Genomic DNA, 19,614 nt, shown 5'->3' on the forward strand with positions numbered 1-19,614 from the left:
CGTCAAGTCAATATCCCGCAAACTGTCAAAACAAACAGGTAGGTCATGACACATGACACCGTCACCGGCAGGGTTACCTTCGCTTGACAGCAACGGAGATACACACATACACACAGACTCAGACCGGTATTCCGTACTTGCTTCAGACGGATACCTACTCCGGACGTCCTTAACGTCGCTAACCCCACATGTTCGTCCTTTCGCCCCCTCCTCCAAACCATCCCCTGACAGCATTCCAGGTGCTACTCAGTCTGACGCTGACATTGACACACCCACCTACTGTCGTTGACAGAATCCGACAACTCTGGGAGGAGGGAGAGAGGAATGAGCATGTGACATACCCATCCTGCATGATACATCAACCACCTCCAACCACATACTCCTTACTGAAAGTCAAGTAATACATGGAGTAGAAAAGGTAATAGCACCGTAAATTAAGTTGCGTCACTCATGCAGGTTGACAGGTGAAATGGATGTCAGTTTCTCCACCCGTAAGTGGGCATGTCCAAGGTCACTATCGCGAAACCGCTGAGCCCAAGGCGAAGAGGGGAGGTCAAACGAGAGATATACCTGAGGCGGGTGAAGAGGGAGGTTACCGATGGACTGTGTAATCCGGACGCTAACATATGTCTATGTTCAAAACCTGTCTGGGCATAAACGATACACTGTCGATGACTATACATAAACCTAGACCAACCAAACATCAGGTAGGAAAACATTGTTTCATAACGATGAGGAAATAAACACACCGTAAAATCCCTCGCCTATCCAACGTCCATGTACATAAAATGCATATACATATGCCAAATGACATGGTATATCCAACCCAACCCAACCTAACTCCCTAAACGCCGCGCGATAGTTACCTATTCAAACCCAACCGTCATACCAAAACCGCCCAACCACCATGATCCCACATCCCAACCTTCATACCCAAAACACTCCTCACTTCCCTCTCAACCTCTCCCAAATCTGCGTCGGTCGCTTCCTCACAACCTTCTTCAATTCCTCCGCCTTCTCCCCACCACCGCCGGCTTTCGCCAAACTCCCCGTCGACCCACCAATCTCATCCTGTCCCGCCGCTGCTACCAAGGAGGACGACGACGACGGCAGCCCGGCCTTCTGAAAGACCGGATCATTCCCCAGCCCTTCGCTGCTCGGATCAATCTCGTCATAGTCATGCTCATACTCCTCCGCGGCGGCCGCGGCAGCAGCAGCAGTGGCGGCACAGCTCTGGCTGCGCCCCTTGAGCGACGTTCCCGAGTCTGACCCACCGCTTGCCTCGCGCATCTTATCCAGCGCGCTGGCGAGCGGAGCGACGAGGGGGGCTTTGCGGTCATAGTTGGCCGCGTCGTCGCTGGTTCCCGCGGCGGCGCTAGCCGGCCCTGCCGCCGCCCAGTCGACGTTTCTGAAAGACTGGCTGAAGCGCGGCGGCGGTGGTGACCAGGACGGAGGTGGCTGCAAGTCGGTGTGAGAGGCGGAGCGCATGGACTGGGCTTTCTTGTAGAGCGCAGGGAAGCGGGCCGAGAACTCTTCCTCGAGTTCCTTCTGGCGTTGCTCAACAGTTCGCCTGCGTTCGAGTTTCCTGGAGGGAACCAGGTCTGCTGTTGGGGTGCGGACTTGGCTTGTGAATGCCGTCAGCCACTCACGGTATTCGGCGTCTCGCCGACGGGCCTCCTCCTGAGAAAGAGTCAGTCGCATCTATCACCAAACCGTTCATGTTCGTGTTGGCTTACCTCTGTCGGGCTAGGCATTTGACGGAGACCGTCGATGTAATCCTTGGCCTCCCTTGTCATCTTGGCCCCGCTGATATACTTGTCAAACGAGGCAGAGAACTCGCGGTAATGGCCCTTGAGAATGAAGCACTGGCCTTGCCAACCCTTTTGCCGGAACTTTGCATAGAGGGCTTCGGCGACGGGGCACTCCCAACTAAACTCAATGACCCTGTCATAGAAGACAAGGCACTTGAAGCGTGACCACTTGCTGAAGCTGCGCCGGCTCTGGTCGTCCATGATGGTGTCTTCGATCATCTCGAGCGACGTGGTTTCGATGAAACTCAACGGGGCACGTAAGTTGATGGCATCGTGAATGTGGGACCTCTCAAACTCGGTGGTGGACCGAAGGTCAACCAGTAAGATACCCTTGGCCGGATAGATTTGCAAGAGTTTGTTGAGATGGCCGGGGAGAATCATGTGCACCTCCGGACGGCCCTGGCTCTGATGAGGTTCGGCCCTCAGACCCTCCAGGTTGAGCGCCATGCCCATTTCCTCCCGACGATGTTCGAACCAAGCCTAAAAAAAATGAAGAGTCAGCAGCCGTGAGAGAAGCAAGGACATCGAATAACTTACAAAGAGGTCAAACGGCTCGACGCCAAGACTTGAAGCAAGATGGCCAATGGTAGTTGCTGAAGGAGCGGGATCCGATGTGAAATATTCTTCCAGTTGGCGTTCGACATGCGGAGGCATTGGCCGCCACGAAGCAACGTCATGGCTTTGTGGGAAGACCGAGTGTATGGGGCCCGGCGTGGTGTTGAGACTCGTTGCACTTGACGGCCCTGCTACCTGGGAGAAGTACTCAGGGACGGCAGGGACGGGTGGAACTGACGAGCTGAACTGTTGCCGGTCGGAGGTCTGGAACGAAGCCACCGACGGCATCTCTCTCAGAGAGCCGGCAAAACTGATCATCGAAGGCCGCGGGGTCAGTCCTGAGACTGGTTGGTGCTGCGGCAACGGCGTGGAAACTGAGTGCACTGGAACATCTAGTGATATTTGCTGGGATGGGGCGATCGAAGCAGTATCGGCTTGATCGACGTAGTCCCCAGGCATATCACTCGTTGATTGAACGCTCTCGGCCGGCGTATATGTCGTTCCGGAGATTCCGGACTCGCTGTCATCACGCACACGGCTCGCGGAGCTTACCGACCTCTCAATCCCGGCTCCGTTGACGGCGGTAGGCGTCCGATCCGAAGTCTCGGTCCCATCAACGTCGGCAGTCCTGTGGTCATCCGGCTTCGCTGTAGCTTCGCTGGCCGCCGGTACGGCCTCCCCAGACGATTCCTTCTTTGTCTTGCGAGCGTGAAGGAGGTTGTTGGACCGGATGAAGGCGACAAAGGAACAAGCAGGATCATCTGGTAACAAGTCCCAAACCATGACGGGAAGCGACAGCAGGAGGAGGGTTGAATGACTCTTGAAGACGCCTTGGACCTTGACATGCTTCGCAATGGCGGGGAATGAGGCCAGCCAGTTCTCCCAATCATTCAGATCCAACTGTTGGTCGTCCTCGAGCGCCAATGAGATCAACACATGGGGTTCGTCCTCGTTGGGGTCGGAGGCACCAGGGATGACAGACAAGTCAGGCGGGATAAAGGGCGGCGGCATTTCCTCCACCGGGTTCCTCCCTTCGAGCATCCTCGGATAGGACGGCTGGTTCCAAGCAAGAGGATAACTAGCGGGCGAAGTGCCTAATGGTGGCTGTCGTTGTGGATGGGCCTTTTGCGGGACTAACCGGCGGATCTCGATACTGGCGGCTTTGTGGTTGGACGTCATCATGAAGTGCACAGGCGTCGTTCGCGCTTCGAAGTGTTTCCCGTTAATCAAGATGGGGCGAGGGTGTTTTAAGCGGGCAAGAATCTCGGCATGGAGCATGGCGGCGGAGAAGGTACGTTGACGCCACTCCATCAAGACCTCAATCAGGGCATTCGTGAACGAGTAGCGGCCCGGGTCAGGAGCGATGGCATCCCAGCTGGAAGCCGAGATGGTCTCAGTGATGCTCCGGCCGGTGGCGAAGGTAGCGCTCGCGGCTCCGGCGCAGCAGTCGAGGAGGATCAAGACATCCGAGATGGACCTCTCGAGCAATGTTTGGATCGCGGACCATCTGTTCCTCATCAGTATCTCATAGGGATGAATCACAGAACGAGGACTAAAGTAATGGCTTACTGTAACCATGGTGACCCGGGCATTCGGTTCCTGGAAAGCGTTAGATATGGGCCAATATCCAGGGGCTCGGAGGGGGAGCACACTTACGCGCACCAGGTGCTCTGCCTCGCCTCGTCAATCTTGGCATGGCCACCATAGTAGACAACGAACAAGGTGTCCTCAGCCTCATGCTGCTTCACCATGTCGCCAATCTTGAGCATCAGCTCGAGATGGGGATTCTCGGACGGGATGGCGAAGATGTCGGTGGAGAAGTTGTAGTGCCTGCGAAAGCACTTCTCCAGGTCCTCAAGCTCGGGCAGCACAAACAAGTCATCCGACTGCCAGTGCAGCATGAGGGCGTGCACCTTGTTGTATCGTTGGGCATCCCGGCCGCGGTTCGGGAAGGCCCTGCTGGCGGACTGGGAAGAGGAAGGAAGATGTTAGACAACAACCTCTCCACTTCCAAGAACAAGCTTTCGACTTACATTCTCCAGCGCCCGGGCGAAGCTCTCAATGTGCTTGACATGGTACTTGACGCGGCTGATATCGTGAGTCGCGGCGATGGAGCTCTCAGGGAGCGAGCCATACTGCGGACATAGGTTGTGAGTTAGAGTGCCCCTCATTGTACAAACACCCAAAGATAAGGACCTACCGCAGAGTCGGCGCTGCTCATGGCGTCGTCGCTGGCCGGCCGCCTGGACCGGAGGATGGTGAAGGGTGCTTGCCCCTCCATGATGGCGAGCCCGAGGGCCACGGGCCGAAGGTATAAAGCGCGGCGAGCAGCAGCTCAGGATGGACGGCGGCGTCTCCCAGATTCAGATTCCCAGAGCGGATACCCGGGATTGGTTCCACGGGCTACGGTCCCCAGATCCACGGCGGTCAACTGTCGGGTAGGTCGGGGGTTCCACGGGGTCCACGGGGCCGGAGATGGCACCAAGCAGTGGTTTGTTTTTTTTTGCGAATTGCCACTCTGTTGTACGCTCTGAGAAAGCATGAAGCAGGCACGAGGCGAGATTCGCGAGATTCTCTGGCAGTGGAGAGACGCTGATGGAGAGGTTGTCACTGTTACTGTCGCATTCGGGCGGCGCTTTCCTGTCTTTCCTTGCTCATGATCGCCCTCTTTCGTCGGGGCGAGATCAACGGTTCTGGAAGGAAAGAATCACCCCTTCAACTGCTTGGATCAGCTGCTGATCGCTGCTTCCTGCTTTCCCCTCTGCGCTCTGCCTCTTACTGCGTGGGGACGCCGGCGTAAGGCCAAGCATCTGCGACTGAGGCGCCTCCCCCGGTGTCCAAATCGGGTTTAGCGCCTATGCCGGCCGGTGTTTGCTTTGGGAAGGACTCGGCCGTCGGCCAAGCTGTGGGTCCGGGTATGTGTCCCTGGCCAATAGGAAGGCAGAACTGGATGTGTCAGCAGCAGGGCTGGATTCCACCGGGAATCCGCAGGGCTGGCCTGACTCGGCCAGCTGGCTGCTCAGCTTGGCAGGAGCTGAAGCTGACCTCGCTGGAGTTGCTGGAGTTCATGCTCTACCGAGATGCGCCTCACCACCGAACTGTAGCTGCCGTCAGAGCCCTCCTTGCCTTCGGTAGCCGCATCCTGCATCCCGGACTTCGTGGACACCTTGATGGGCCGGGTCCAGACGTCATTGTTGACTAAATCTAGCACCTAGACCGTCGGGTTGGACTCCCGAATCAAGGAATCAAGCCATCATGAGGGAACGCATTACGTATCTCCAAAAGCTAGGGGACTTCGTGGACCCCTCGGCAGTCCGAGTTGACACCGCCGGCATCAACGGCCCGGATGTCGATGCCGTCCGCGAGGATCGGCTGACTCTCGCCTTGGACGAACTGCCGGCGGAGCTCCGGGCATTGCTCGCGAGCACCAAGCATCTTCATGTCCGATGGGTCAGCACAGACGCCCACCATGTCGTAAGCCCGGTGTTGGCACGGTTGCCCCCCGGCTTTCATGTCTTTTTCACTCCAGACAACAAAAGTGATAGTGCTGTGGCGGCGTCGTAGGTGGCTCCAGCATCCCCTTTCCGTGACCGACATCCATGGCTGAAACCGCATGTCAGAGCCAGGTTATGCCCAGAGCTGGGGGAAATTTTTGGTGACATATCCTGCAGCACACTTGAGGTAAGCTCCGCGCCGGTGCTAAGCGGAGGCCAAAAAAAAAATCTCTGACTAGCCTTTCTCTAGAATTCCTTCACCACCTTACCCAGGGACCGCTTCTCTCATTCACCGGCCCACCAGTACTTCCAGCAGCTCGACAGCCTCGAGCACTTCATTCGCTATGCCAAGGGTCACCTATGTCAGCCAACCGACAAGGCCTGCTCAGCCAGGCTAGACGACCTGTCAAGCGCCGCCTCGCTGGACATCACCTACGATAGCTCCGAAGGCCCCTTACGCATCACCGCGCTATGGCCCTACCAACGCCATGCCATCAGCGCCACATCTCGGCCGGGGATGCGGACCGAAGTCGGCATCCTGTCCAACGACAAGCCCAAAACCCTCGAGCCGCACGAACTGGGGGTAACAGGTCTGCTCACCGTGCTCGGGCAGGACTCCAAGCCGTCGGCGGCCATGTTCAGCTTCCCGTCGCGGCACCGGGATGCCGAGTCCACCTTCTCTGCCCGCTTCCTCTCGCCTACGGGTTTACACCCCACCCTCCAGCTCCGCCTCTCCTCCTCCGTCCTCCCGCCCGAGGCACACCAGCTGCAAACCACCTCCCAACTCACCTGCAGCCCTTACGCCTACCTCACCCTCCCACGCACCATCTTTGCCGACAAATACCAGCTATCCGACCCGCTCTTCCTCGCCTCCAAGAACCTGACCACCCTCCGGCACACCACGCAGCCCGTCGATCTCGAGGCACCGGAATATGCCGTCAAGACCTGGGGGTCGGCGATCCTCCTCCAGCTTGCCCCGCCCTCGTCCGCATCGTCGTCGTCGTCGTCTGCTGAATGGACAGCCGAAATCCCCCTCCACCTGCGCTACTTCGCACCCGTCAGCGGGGGGTACGCCACCGTATCGGTTCCGTATCCGGCCGTGTTTTGGGCGTGCGAGCCGCATGGGGAAGGTGACGGGGATAGTGGTAGTAGTGTGCTGGAGTTGGGCAAGAACCCGTTCGAAAAGCGCGGGCTGGGGTATGACGGGCTGTTTGAGGACGGGACGGTGTTTTGGCATGTCGCGCCGCGGTCGCCGACGACGGGGCGGGGCGGTAAGCTGGTGACCGAGGTCCGGGTGCCGGTGTTGGATGTGGATAGGGCGGGGTGGATTGGGGTGGGCACGGGGTTGGTGATTGGGTTGGGGTTTGCTTGGGTGGTGTGGAAGTTGGTGGGGGTTTGGATGGGGAGGAAGGCAGGAGATGTTGGGGAGAAGAAGAGGCAGTGAAAAGGGAGGTATGTAATGGGTTGGGATAGATGATGGTGTCGGAAATAGGTTGCCTACATCTTTGATGGATAATCAGGGAGACGAGATAAAGATGCCAAATAAGGTTACCACCATCGAAATATAGTTTTCATGTGTGGAATAACCATACACAACTAGTCCAGACTATGCTGAACATTTGTATGTAGGAGCAAAGTAAATAAATAGCCCCTGGCCCCAGCTGACCTCTCCGGCGGTCGGGCCCGGGCCCGGGGTCAGTTCTCGGGTCCGGTCCGAGTGGGGCTCCGGCCCGTCGGATGACGTCACACCCGCTCGACTAACCCCACTTGGCACTTAATGGACCCGAAGAAAGTCGATGCCATTGATTTCCCCCCTCTTCCCCCCCTTTCCTGTTGCACTCTTTGGACTCAACATGTGTGATGCCAAGTGCTCTCCGTTCGTTGGATTGGATGTGACAGGATGGGATCGTACAGATACGAGTGTCCAACGTGCTTTGTGGGGGTGGATTGGAGCAAGTCCTACCGCCGTTGATGTCTGGGGAGGACAAAGGACAATAGCATTGTTAGAATTAAGTACTGTGCCAGAGCATTGAAGTACTTCTCAGAAAAAACGCATATGAGGCGGACTTTGGCACCGGCTCGTACCTAGATCCAGGGCAGATATTCATCCGAATCCGTTTGTCAGGTACTGTGCGGATTCTCCCTCCACGACAGACGGGATGTTCCCTGGCAAAGTTCCAAGCTTGGCTTGCTCCATGTCCACACTTCCAAGGTTGGGGGGACAGTGAGAATTTGATGTCTTTGGATCTTATATATCTCTCGGACATTCACTCAACTCCATCTTATTCCCCAACGACCCTCAATTGTCCGTTATATGACCCTAGATTTCATCTCCCAGCTATCGTTTGGTCACCATACCGGACTTCCTCCAACATGTCTTCCAAACCCATCTTCCTAGCTACCCATCCCCGTGCCCTGTCCACCGTGTTCGAGCGCATCTTCATGACGCGCACAGATGACCTTCATTGCGTCCATGAACCGTTTGGCGATGCCTTCTACTTCGGCCCGGAGCGCCTCAGCGATCGGTACGAAAACGACGAGCAGGCCCGCAAGGACAGCGGGTTTGCCGACACGACGTTTGCCGACGTCATGGACAGCCTGTTGAAACCCACCAACAACGGGGTTCGTATCCCACCTCCTAGACATTTAGCAGAACGAATACCCCTCCTTGACTAACACTAACCAACCGTTGTCTCACAGGGTAAACGCCTCTTCATCAAAGACATAGCCCACTACATTTTCCCGCCCGACGGCAAGCCCGCCAGCATCGCGCCCTCTCTCGTCAATTACAACCCCCCAAATAGCACCACCACCAATGGCAACACTGACACCACCAACGGCTCCTCATCCTCGAAGATCCCAAACCCAACCGTCATCCCCCTCCCCCTCCTCCGCCAATTCCACTTCGCCTTCCTCATCCGCCACCCCCGCCGCGCCATCCCCTCCTACTACCGCTGCACCGTTCCCCCTCTATCCGCCCGCACCGGCTTCCACGACTTCATGCCCAGCGAGGCCGGCTATTCCGAGCTCCGCCGGCTGTTTGACTACCTGCGTGCCGAAGGCGTAATCGTCGATCGTGACGCTGCCGCCGCTGGTGGGACTAACGGGGTAAACGGAGGAACCAACGGCACCTCCTCCACTCCCAACTCCAACGAAGCGGTCAAAATCACGCTCATCGACGCCGACGACCTGCTCCTCCACCCCATCCCCATCCTGCGCCAATTCTGCGCTGACATCGGCATCCCCTTCTCCCCCTCCATGCTGAGCTGGGGCGGCGACGAGGAAGGCCAGCAGCGCGCCGTGGAAGCGTTTGCCAAGTGGGACGGCTTCCACGATGACGCGATCCACAGCACCGAGCTCCGGCCGACGACCAGGGAAGGGAAGGAAAAGAAAGACAAAGTCACGGAGGAGGAGGAGGATCGGGAGTGGAGCGAGAAGTACGGGGAGGAGGCGGCGAGGGTGATTAGACGGTGCGTGCAGGAGTGTTTGGGGGATTATGAGTATTTGAAGGGGTTCGCGTTGAAGGTTGAGGAATAAGTAGCGGTGGGGAGTTGGGTTGGGGAGAGTTAGGTAGGATGGGTAGGTGTTTACCTTGGCAAATGGATAAAAGAAAGCGGTGTTGAGAGACAGCGAAGATCTTTTGTCTGGGAGGGTTGCTTTTAGAGCAATCGGAATAGCCCATCTTTGTTTCAAGCCCGTCGTCTCTATTTCCTCAGTATACACACGTTACATAGAGTTACAAGTACAACCGCCCCGGCCGCCACCGTCTCCATGCGGATTGTAATCCGCTCCCCTTCGTCTTCTATCGCAGAGGCTAGGTTGGGTAGCAGCTATCCCTAGAAGATGACCTTAACCCCGTCGAGGAGACCACTTCAACAGAGCGACCCTTAGCTCTCCACCCCCTCTCGTCCAACCAGGCCGATCTTATACCTTTCCAACTGGCCCGCTTCACGCATCGACCGCCTGTTCCTGTTCCTGTTTCTGTTCCTTGGCCGCCCTCTTGGCCTCCATCTCCTTCTTAATCTGCTCCCTGAACTCCTTCCTGGGTGGGAGATACGTATCCTTATCCACCAACCCAGGCAAGCCGACAAGGTGCTCAACGTTAGGCGTCCACTGCTGGGCGTAGTACTGGTCCTGCTCGTTGGCCCAGTAGATCTTTGCCTTGTGCAGCTTGACCTTCGTCGTGGCCCGCAGCACGTTGCCGTCCTCGTCGGCGACGATGACGGGCTTGCCCTCCTCCTCGACGGGCACCTCCACCTCCATGAACCGGCCCAGCTCCTTGAACTTCTTGACGCGCTGGATGACCTTGGTATCCTTGATCCCGCGGTTCTTCTCGGGCAGCGTGTCGTCGAAGAGGACGATGTTGCCCTTCCCCCGGCCGGCGAGCACATAGGCGATGTCGGCGACCGTGTTGCCGCGCTGGTCGAGCAGCTCGCGGCCGCGCTCGCCCTGGCGCTGGAGCGACAGGAGCCGCTGCCGCTCCTCCTCGGACGCGCGCTCCTTCCAGTCCAGGTAGTGCATCTTCTGCAACTCGCGCAGCTTGGCGAAGGCGCTGCGGCCAATATCGCCCTTGCCCTGGCCGAACTCGATCATGAGCAGCGGCCACCACAGGTCCTTGCGCAGCGCCGCGGGGACGAGCTTTTTGCCGACAAAGTAGAATTGGCGCATGGCTTTGTTGGACTGGTACCGGGAGAGGAGTTAGCTTGGGTTCGGTACTGTTGTGAGGGGTTCGATGGAGGGTCTATTCTATCCGGGGAAAAAACGTACGTCAAGGACCGGCTTGAGCGAATACACCGTCTGATTCGTCATGATATGATGAAACACCCAAATCCGCTCGCCGTGCAACCGCTTACTGTGTGCATGCTGGGGCATGTACTTCATGTTTTTGCTCATATCTTCCGAAAGCTCGTCGGCCTCATCCAGGAACGCCGCCATTTCCTCCTTCTCCTCCTCCGATTCGGGCGCCAGTAGCTTCTCCAGTTCCTTCTGCCGCTTCTTCGTGTGCGACATCGAATACCGTTGCTGGCTGCCGGCCACAATTTGGGACACTCCTATCCTTGCTGTCGGCGTCGGGACTGATAGCCTCCCGGTGACGGCGGCCCGGAAGAGGAGGGAGCTGCCCCGCGCAGCGGGGGTTGCTCCGAGGGTTTGGAGCCCCCGGCTGCTGAGGAGCAGCGGGAGTGGTCGGAGGGTGTTCATGGCGTCTGGTCGGATCTCCCTAGCTGGTCGATCTCGGACGCTCCCTCTCTATCACCGGAACAGCGTATCCGACTGGTCGTTCGATCTCGTGGTGGGGTGAAAGGGCGTCGTCGTCCACTCGTCGTCCCGAGGTCCGGTGGTGAGGCCCCTTTAGTTTGGGAGGTGTTTCGTCCGACCGACACAGACTGCCGCCTCCGGAAGGGAAAACAACAGTCGGATCGGGAGTCGTCGTCCGGGGGCCGTCACGGCTGCGGGTGGTGTTGGGGAAGATCAAGTGCGAAGATGTTATGTCGACGTCGGATCGCGGGCCCAGAATATTTTTGGCCGGGGTGGGCGGGAACCAATTGGCGGCTCCGACTGGCGGGAAATTGTGGGGCTTTGGCCCGCCGAACGCTGGACTTTGCGGCTGCCACTTTCACATCACAGGGATATGGGACATGGAAGACAAGACACACGCAATCACTCAAAACATCATCAATTGAACTCTTGAAGCTTCATGTGGAAATCGGTGACTTTTCATTTCCATTCATCCAGGCAATGATGATGCTATCCTCGTAGTCATCATGCCATTTATCTACCTTTCCATTCCTGATGATTCCCATAATCCCAGGAGACATCCAGTCCAATTCCGTAAAAAAAACACAATCGCCAACCATGCCCGTTGCTAACGCCATGAAGAATTAATCAACCCTCATAAAATCACAAGTCCTCCTCCCAAGACTTTAACCCCCCTTGACTTTAGTCATAGATATCCTCGTCCATAGAATCGGGCGCCACCTCCTCCACTGCATCCTCCTCATCCACCAACATCTCCTCATCTGACATCTCGTCCTCGTGGTTGGGAAGCACCGTCACCTTGCCGTCCACCACATCCACCCTGGCAACCTCGCCGTCGCGGATGTTGCCGCGCAGGATGAGGATCGCCAGCCGGTTAAGCACCTCCTTCTCCAGCAACCGCTGGAGCGGACGAGCGCCATAGGCGGGCGAGTAGCCAGCCGCGCCAAGCTTGTCTTTGGCAGCGTCTGACACGATGATGGTGACGTTGCGGTCGTTGTCCCTGAGGCGCTTCTGGATCTCGGCGATGCGCAGGTCGACAATCTTGCGGATCTCGCGGCGCGTGAGCCGGTTGAAGATGACAATGGACGAGATGCGGTTGAGGAACTCGGGCAGGAAGTAGTTGCGCAGCGCGTTCATGACGAGCTCCTTGGTCGTCGGATCGATCTTGCCGTCCTTGCCGCTGGGCCGAGCCAGGTACTCGGCGCCGAGGTTGGACGTCATGACCACGATGCAGTTCTTGGCGTCGACGATGCGGCCCTGCCCGTCTGTGATGCGGCCGTCGTCCATGAGCTGCAGCAGCACCGTGAGCACCTCCTTGGCCGCCTTCTCGACCTCGTCGAAGAGCAGGATCGAGAAGGGCTTGCGGCGAAGCGCTTCTGTCAGCTGGCCACCAGCGTCGTGGCCGACGTAGCCCGGCGGGGCGCCAATCATGCGGCTCAGCGAGTGGCGCTCCTGGTACTCGGACATGTCGAAGCGGATCATAGACTTCGGGTCGTCGAAGAGGAACTCGGCGAGAGCCTTGGTGAGGAGCGTCTTACCGGTACCCGAAGGGCCGCAGAAGAGGAAGCTCGGGGGCTGGTTCGGGTTGGCGAGACCGGAACGCTGTAGGCGGATGGCGTTAGAAACCGACTGGACAGCTTCCTTCTGGCCGACGACGATCTTGGCCAGGTGCTTCTCCATGTGTAGCAGCTTCTCCTTCTCGGATGTGCGCAGGCGCGTGACCGGGATGCCCGTCCAGCGAGCGACAATCTCGTTGATCTGGTCGGGGCCGACCACGTCCGTGATCATGGAGCCGCCAACGTCGGCGCCGCTCTCGTTCAGAGCGGCATCGGCGGCAGCCTTCTCGCGCTCGAGGCGCTTGATGATCTGCTCTTGCTCGGGGATGGCATAGTACTGAAGGTCGGCGGCGCGGCTGTGGTCGCCCATGCGGCTGGCCTCCTCGGCCTTGACGCGCAGATTCTCGAGCTTGAGCTTGGCCTCCTGGATGGCCTTGCCGCGCTGCCGCTCGCGCTCGTACTTTTCACGAAGAGGGCGCAGCTCCTCCTCGACGTTCTGGGCGTCCTGCTTCGCCTGGGCGAGGCGCGCCTTGGACGCCTCGTCCTTCTCGCGCGACAGGGCGTGGATTTCGATCTTGAGCTGGCGCAGGCGGCGCTCGAGAGAGTCGATAATCTCGGGCTGCGACTCGCGGGCCACGCGCACCGCAGCGGCGGCTTCATCGATCAGGTCGACGGCCGAGTCGGGCAGGCGGCGCTGTGTCAGATAGCGCGCAGCCAGGTTGGCGGCGGCCACAATGGCGGCGTCGGCGATGGTGACACCATGGTGCACCTCGTACTTCTCCTTGAGACCACGCAGGATGGAGATGGTCTCGGGGATGGTGGGCTCCTTGACGAGCACCTGCTGGAAACGACGCTCGAAGGCGGCGTCCTTCTCGATGTATTTGCGGTACTCGGCCAGCGTGGTGGCACCAATGCAGTGCAGCTGACCGCGGGCAAGCATGGGCTTGAGCAGGTTGGCGGCGTCCATGCCACCCTCGCCCGAGGCGCCAGCGCCCATGAGCAGGTGGATCTCGTCGACGAAGAGGATGATGGTGTCCTTGGACTCCTGGATCTCCTTGAGCACGCCCTTCATGCGCTCCTCGAACTCGCCGCGGTACTTGCTGCCGGCCACCAAGGCGCCCACGTCCAGCGAGAGCAGCTTGCAGTTGGCCAAATTATCCGGGACGTCGGCATTGACGATACGTTGGGCTAAGCCCTCGACAACGGTGGTCTTGCCGACACCAGGCTCGCCGATGAGCACAGGGTTGTTCTTTGTGCGGCGGGACAAGATGCGGATGACGCGGCGGATTTCCTCCTCACGACCGATGACGGGGTCGATCTTGCCCTCGCGGGCCTGGGCGGTCATGTCGATGGTGAACTTGGCCAGGTTCTCGTTCTCCGACTCCGTGTCGGCGCTGCGCGAATCGACACGGCGGGTGCCGCGGATGGTGGAGATGGCCTCCTGGATCAGCTTGGGCTTAGGGATGTTGGCCTCCTTGAGAGCGGCCTGGATGGTGTTGTCTTCTGACAAGGCGCTGATCAGGTGGTCAACGGCGATGTACGTATCTTTTTGCACCTTTTGCAGCTCCATAGCCTGGCGCAAAACCTTGTTGAAGCTGGGGCTCATTGAGACCTGCTCGGGCGGCGGGTCTTGGCTGGGGAGGCGCACGAGGGTGCGCTTGAGGGCACGGTCGAAGGCCTGGGGATCGCCATTTGCGCGCTCAACGACCTGGCGGAACAGCGAGCTGGTGGTTCCGGGAGCCTGGTTTTGCTGGTCCTTGCTGGGGTCTGGGAGGGGATCGAGGAGGGAGATAGCAAGGTGAACCGGCACCAGCTGTGAGTGGGCGTACTGCTCGGCCAGGACCATGGCGTCCTCCAGCGCCTTCTTGGCCCGGTCGGTAAACTCCATTTTTGAGTTCATGGTGATGTATGGTATTATGCGAGACGGATGTCTCGGCTTTCGAGTCGTATGTTGTGGTCAGTCGTAGTGGGTGTGAAGTGAAACAAGATGTAGGAGTAGCAAAGCTCGATAGACGACAGTACTGACGTCAGGCTTCGATAGGGATTCTGCTCCAAGGCAGTTCCTGATGCTGTCTGTTGTTTGAGAGATTGTTTGTGCAAAGTTTGTTTACAAAGGAGAGAAGCCAAAGAGCTTCGTGGTGTGAGGAGGGCTTATATCTTGCAAGCTTGGGATGCAGGAAGCCCTGGCTGCCAACCTTTAATCGGCTGAGATGGTATTACGAGCAGTATCGAGGATCGAGGGGAAGCTTGTGGAAGTGGGATGATGATACCACTAACAACGAGAGCGGGCCAGAACCGGGAAGCTCTGAGTGCGGGGCATCCATGGATCCATGGCAACCCTGGCTATCCCGGGCCGCCGTTGGGCGGGCCCGGCGGGAGAAGCCCCACCAAGGCTCCAGATGCCGCCAGAAGCCCCTCGAAGGCTCGGGGTCGCTCTCGGCCTTGGGCATGGGTGCCAAGCCGGCCGGGGCCCGAGTCACGTGAGGAGTATCGTTTGATTGGGCAGTCGATTTTGCCAAGGGTTGGCTCTGCCCCACAGGGCTGAACTGATTGCTCGAGAGCATGAGCAATCGAAGCAACACAACGTCATTCTGCCGCCACTGTCATCTTTGTACGGGCTTCCGAGTTTCCAATGCCGGCATCGTAGAGGATGGAACAACGGTCCCATTCCTAATCGTGTACTGTGAAGCAGTCTACGAGCTAGGTCATACGGGACAGAGCCAGCCGTCATGTAAAACGCCAATGACAGAAAGACGCGAGTGTCACGATGCTCGACATTGTCATTCCAGCACCATCTTGATTCTCTGCCATCTGCTGACTTTGACTTGATTTCGGCGCTGCTTGAATTGATGTGACTTGAAGCAACACCACCACCGCCACTTACTCTCGTTCACTCCATGTAAGCTCACCACCACAAGTCAGTCCTCTCCGGACTCAGACTTGCCCGACATCGTGCCAATCTCACCACCACCATCACATCACCATTACCACCATCATCACTACCACCGTGTCTCCCCTGTCCCCCCAAATCCTCCGCCGCACCTTCACCATGGCGACCTCCTCGCAAACACTTCACCGCTTCATCTCCGCCATGAAGGCCGTCTACGGCGACTTCACCACCCTCCCCTCCTCCACCGCCGCCGCAAGCTTCACCTTCCCCACCAACCCCGGCGCCGGCGGCCACCGCGGCCGCTACCTCTGGACCGACGCCTTCGGGGTCATCAACTTCCTGACCCTCGCCCGCGAGACCTCCTCGCCGGTGTACCTGGCACTGGCCAAGCGGCTGGCGCAGACCGTCCACGACGTCCTCGGGCGAACCCGCGACGGCTCCGCGCGCCTCCCCCGCGCAACGAACGCCGAGCCGCTGAAGGGCGGGTTGCGGATCGGCAAGGTGGATGCCGCCGGCCCGGATGGTGACGGGCAGTATCATCATTACCTGACGCTGTGGATGTTTGCGCTCAATAGGCTTGCGATCGCCTCGCGTGAGAGGGAGTACAACGATTTAGCCGTGCAATTGGCGCGGGCGATTCACCCGCATTTTATGGTTCGCGACCAGGGGGGCAGGCCGCAGCGCATGGTGTGGAAGGTGTCGATGGATTTGAACGAGGTGTTGGTGCACTCCGAGGGCGCGTTGGATGCGGTCACGGGATATGTGATTTTCAGGCTTTTGCAGAAGACTGCTGCTGCTGCTGCTGCTTCCGCTACTGAAGCAGGCAAGGATGGATCAGGGCAAGAGGTTTTGAGTGAAGAAGTGGAGGACTATCGATACCTGATGCAGCACGGCGGAAGGCTTCGGCCGCGCGGGGGCCGTGATCCGCTGGACTTGGGGATGGGGCTGTGGACGTGCCATTTGGCGCGGGACGAGCCGTGGGCGCAGGCCATGGTGGATGCCGGGCTGGAGTCGGCGAGAGTGGTGATGGATGAGAAGCGCGGGGTGGTGGCCAGGGATCCGTCGAGGAGGTTGGCATTTCGTGAACTAGGCGCGTGTCTTGGGTTGCAGTGTGTTGATTCAGGGGACGAGTTGAAGAGGCGGGCAAAGGAGGTGACGGAGTTTTGGTGTGGTTATCTGGATGAGGAGACGGAGGAGGATTTGAGGCCGATTTCGAAGGTCATGTTGGCTGCGGCTTTGATTCCGGGAGGTAAGAGACCCCTGCTGTCTTGAAAAATAGCTTTTGCTGACATTATCATACAGCGTGGAAGGATGGCTATCTGGAGGATGGTTGAAGAGGGTGAGATTGTACAAGTTCTTGGAGAATACCAGAATGTTGACTGACCTATTCTCGACATGGGGCTATGTAGGGGCTTCTAGGCCAAGAGAGGAAAATAAATAAAAACAAGGAAAATTAGAGACGTGCAATACAATGACTAGCTCGCCTTGAATATATTCCATCGATTTATATCGCCCCTCTTGTCCCGTGTTGATGTCCCGTCGTGATGTTGGGCCCCTGAGTTGTCCAGCTTGGGTCTTTCAGGGTTGTGGCTGTCAATGACAGGAGACAGCGGGGCAGCTGTGAACAACCGAGGATGTTTAACCTCCTTCTTTGTGGCTGCCATTCCTCACAAACCAACATTGTCTTATATCGGCCACAACACCGTCGCAACCAGTAAGCTTAGTACAACGATCTCATGATACATTAACTGCTGTCTCCCAAATAAGATGAGCTGTGTCCGGTTGCTGCGACGCTGCGTTTCGACAAGTAGCCGTCTCGCCACCAACGACATCAACTCTGGAGGATTGAAGGGATGTTTACGGGTGAATTCGCGCCTCATCCACAGCCCTTCAAACACAACCCTTTCACATGTTCCGCCTGTAATACGCGGCACCCGGAGCATCCGAGCTGTTTTCGCCCGTGGCGGCACCTCCAATGGACTGGTCATCTGGAAGCATGACTTGCCCCCTGAAGATGAGTGTAAATATCACATGAAACCGTCCATCATCAAGTAACAAACATATCATATAACAACAAGCTGATGAGTGGCATTTCCCCAAGGGCGCCATGTCCTCCCCGCTCTAATGGGCTCGCCAGACCCTTTCGGCCGCCAGCTTGACGGCATGGGCTCCGGCATCTCGTCTACCTCCAAGATCTGCATCCTCTCCCCTCCTTCCGACCCTTCCATCGCCGACGTCGACTTCACCTTTGTTCAAGTCGGCATCAAGGACGGCACCCTCGACCTCGCAGGCAACTGCGGCAACATGGTGTCGGTCGTAGGCCCTGTCGCCTGGGACGACCTTCTCTCACATAATCCTCCTCCTACTACTACCACCCAACCCGACCCCAACCCCGACAAAGCCACCGTCCGCATCTTCAACACCAACACCCGCAAACTCATCTACTCCACCTTCTCCGTCACCACGTCCGGCCGACGAAGAATGTACAACCCCTCCGGCACCTTCCACATCGCCGGGGTAGCCACCCCATCTTCACCCATCCACATCCGCTTCCTCCACCCCGGCGGTGCAAAGACAGGCCGGACCCTTCCAACAGGCAACCCCATCGACATCCTCCACCTACCAGATACCACAACCGGCATCCCTGCATCCCTCGTCGACGTCTCCAACCCAGGCGTCTTCATCCGCGCCTCATCCCTCAACCTCCCAGTAACAACCCCACAATCCCTCTCCCAAACCATCTCCTCCAACCCCTCCCTTCTCACCAAACTCGAACTCATCCGTCGCGCCGGCGCCGAAAAAATGGGTCTGGACCCCAACACCCAAAGCGTGCCCAAGATTGTCCTCATCCTGCCCCCCCCTCCTCCCCCTTCCCGAGAAGAAAAGGCCCTGGCCGGAGAAGAAGGGCTGGTAAATCTCAGATGCCTAGCGCTATCCATGGGCCAGCCACACAAGGCCGTGCCGTTGACCTTGGCCATGTGTCTGGGCGCTGCGGCGGGGTTGGAGGGGACCATTCCCCAGCTAGAGGCAAAGGGGTTGGAGGTGGATGAAGAGGGAGGAAAGGAGAAGAGGGTTGTGATCGGACATCCGGCAGGGAGTGTTGAGGTGAGGGTGAAGACGGAGGGAGAGGGGGAGGCGGAGGCGGTGGAGATTGAAAGGACGGCGAGGATTTTGATGAGGGGTGAGGTGTTTTATTGAGGGAGCGTAGGTGTTGAATTGGAGGTAGACACTCTTTGTCGCTTGTGGAAGAGTCTTTGCTATGGAGAAAGATGGTAGATGATTGGGCTTGTGTACCTGATCTCCGTGTTGAACTACTAATAAGGTTAGAAAAGAGCTAGAAACAACCGTGGTGAATATGACCGCACAGCTCCTCCGATACATCAAAGTTGTTGGCATAGAGGGGTAAGTCAAATCTGCGCATCTCCTATTGAAATATCCGGTGTGAAGGCAACGAGAATTACGAAAGACAAGGCTATCTGATCTGCCTGAGTTTGTCCCTAAACATGGACCCACAAAGGATAAACCATCCGCAATCCCTCACAACCTCCAACCTCTGCCAATGCCAACGCTGATCCGCGACCCTTTGCGGGAGTGGGATGCCCTTTCCAGGACCAACCAAGGACGGATGACCACCAAGTCAAGAGCCCCTCCCGTAGTCCAATCCCTTTAAAGGTCCTCCAAGCTGTCCCGCTGCCTCCGCGACTTCCAACCACTCCAACTTCCTTTTGCTGCCTCCGCGACATTGCCAACCAGTCCAACTCCCTTCACCATCCACATATTTTATACCCATTATCCCACAACCCCTAAATACTGTTACCAACCATCCTCCTGCAAAAAAAGCAAGCGAAGCAAACATGAACTGCAAGGTATGCCGCGCGTCGTCGCCCAGTAGATGCACCAATTTGTCACATCATGTGCGCAACGGAATTCGGGAGAAGATCATCCACCTTCCCGTCGACTTCTCTGCAAATCGCAACCCAAGCCCAAGCGAAAACACCTCCCAAAGCAAAGCTGAAAGAAATATGCCGTTAATCTCCGCTCAACGTGGAGTC

At 57.8% G+C, this 19,614-nt stretch overlaps 10 protein-coding genes across 10 annotated transcripts; 4 read left to right on the forward strand and 6 right to left on the reverse strand.

Annotated features, from left to right (window-relative positions):
- Positions 1-945: 945 nt before the first annotated feature.
- Positions 946-4,647, reverse strand: VTJ04DRAFT_3833 (uncharacterized protein; the record flags this gene model as incomplete). The annotated part of the gene is made up of 7 exons (XM_069361776.1): positions 946-1,680; positions 1,737-2,291; positions 2,349-3,873; positions 3,936-3,965; positions 4,023-4,333; positions 4,400-4,501; positions 4,567-4,647. 7 exons carry the CDS (start codon positions 4,645-4,647, stop codon positions 946-948), a joined length of 3,339 nt encoding a protein of 1,112 aa, XP_069222353.1.
- Positions 4,648-4,701: 54 nt separating this feature from the next.
- On the reverse strand, positions 4,702-5,514 carry VTJ04DRAFT_3834 (uncharacterized protein; the record flags this gene model as incomplete). The annotated part of the gene is made up of 3 exons (XM_069361777.1): positions 4,702-5,059; positions 5,146-5,269; positions 5,412-5,514. The coding sequence occupies 3 exons, from the start codon at positions 5,512-5,514 to the stop codon at positions 4,702-4,704; spliced, it is 585 nt and encodes a 194-aa protein (XP_069222354.1).
- A 107-nt stretch (positions 5,515-5,621) lies between these two features.
- VTJ04DRAFT_3835 (uncharacterized protein) lies at positions 5,622-7,304 on the forward strand (the record flags this gene model as incomplete). The annotated part of the gene is made up of 3 exons (XM_069361778.1): positions 5,622-5,926; positions 5,987-6,047; positions 6,111-7,304. 3 exons carry the CDS (start codon positions 5,622-5,624, stop codon positions 7,302-7,304), a joined length of 1,560 nt encoding a protein of 519 aa, XP_069222355.1.
- A 929-nt stretch (positions 7,305-8,233) lies between these two features.
- Positions 8,234-9,397, forward strand: VTJ04DRAFT_3836 (uncharacterized protein; the record flags this gene model as incomplete). Its single annotated transcript, XM_069361779.1, has 2 exons — positions 8,234-8,482; positions 8,561-9,397. 2 exons carry the CDS (start codon positions 8,234-8,236, stop codon positions 9,395-9,397), a joined length of 1,086 nt encoding a protein of 361 aa, XP_069222356.1.
- Positions 9,398-9,808: 411 nt separating this feature from the next.
- Positions 9,809-11,059, reverse strand: VTJ04DRAFT_3837 (mitochondrial 54S ribosomal protein mL67; the record flags this gene model as incomplete). The annotated part of the gene is made up of 2 exons (XM_069361780.1): positions 9,809-10,540; positions 10,628-11,059. 2 exons carry the CDS (start codon positions 11,057-11,059, stop codon positions 9,809-9,811), a joined length of 1,164 nt encoding a protein of 387 aa, XP_069222357.1.
- A 51-nt stretch (positions 11,060-11,110) lies between these two features.
- Positions 11,111-11,733, reverse strand: VTJ04DRAFT_3838 (uncharacterized protein; the record flags this gene model as incomplete). The annotated part of the gene is made up of 2 exons (XM_069361781.1): positions 11,111-11,207; positions 11,573-11,733. The coding sequence occupies 2 exons, from the start codon at positions 11,731-11,733 to the stop codon at positions 11,111-11,113; spliced, it is 258 nt and encodes an 85-aa protein (XP_069222358.1).
- A 64-nt stretch (positions 11,734-11,797) lies between these two features.
- On the reverse strand, positions 11,798-14,572 carry VTJ04DRAFT_3839 (uncharacterized protein; the record flags this gene model as incomplete). Its single annotated transcript, XM_069361782.1, has 1 exon — positions 11,798-14,572. One exon carries the CDS (start codon positions 14,570-14,572, stop codon positions 11,798-11,800), a length of 2,775 nt encoding a protein of 924 aa, XP_069222359.1.
- Positions 14,573-14,586: 14 nt separating this feature from the next.
- On the reverse strand, positions 14,587-15,122 carry VTJ04DRAFT_3840 (uncharacterized protein; the record flags this gene model as incomplete). The annotated part of the gene is made up of 2 exons (XM_069361784.1): positions 14,587-14,745; positions 14,943-15,122. 2 exons carry the CDS (start codon positions 15,120-15,122, stop codon positions 14,587-14,589), a joined length of 339 nt encoding a protein of 112 aa, XP_069222360.1.
- A 599-nt stretch (positions 15,123-15,721) lies between these two features.
- VTJ04DRAFT_3841 (uncharacterized protein) lies at positions 15,722-16,896 on the forward strand (the record flags this gene model as incomplete). Its single annotated transcript, XM_069361785.1, has 2 exons — positions 15,722-16,811; positions 16,865-16,896. The coding sequence occupies 2 exons, from the start codon at positions 15,722-15,724 to the stop codon at positions 16,894-16,896; spliced, it is 1,122 nt and encodes a 373-aa protein (XP_069222361.1).
- A 790-nt stretch (positions 16,897-17,686) lies between these two features.
- On the forward strand, positions 17,687-18,760 carry VTJ04DRAFT_3842 (uncharacterized protein; the record flags this gene model as incomplete). Its single annotated transcript, XM_069361786.1, has 1 exon — positions 17,687-18,760. One exon carries the CDS (start codon positions 17,687-17,689, stop codon positions 18,758-18,760), a length of 1,074 nt encoding a protein of 357 aa, XP_069222362.1.
- Between the last annotated feature and the right edge of the window lie 854 nt (positions 18,761-19,614).

The sequence above is a fragment of the Mycothermus thermophilus genome (assembly GCF_041956435.1).
Source record: "Mycothermus thermophilus strain CBS 625.91 unplaced genomic scaffold VTJ04scaffold_2, whole genome shotgun sequence".
In the NCBI taxonomy this organism is placed as follows: Eukaryota; Fungi; Ascomycota; class Sordariomycetes; order Sordariales; family Chaetomiaceae; genus Mycothermus; species Mycothermus thermophilus.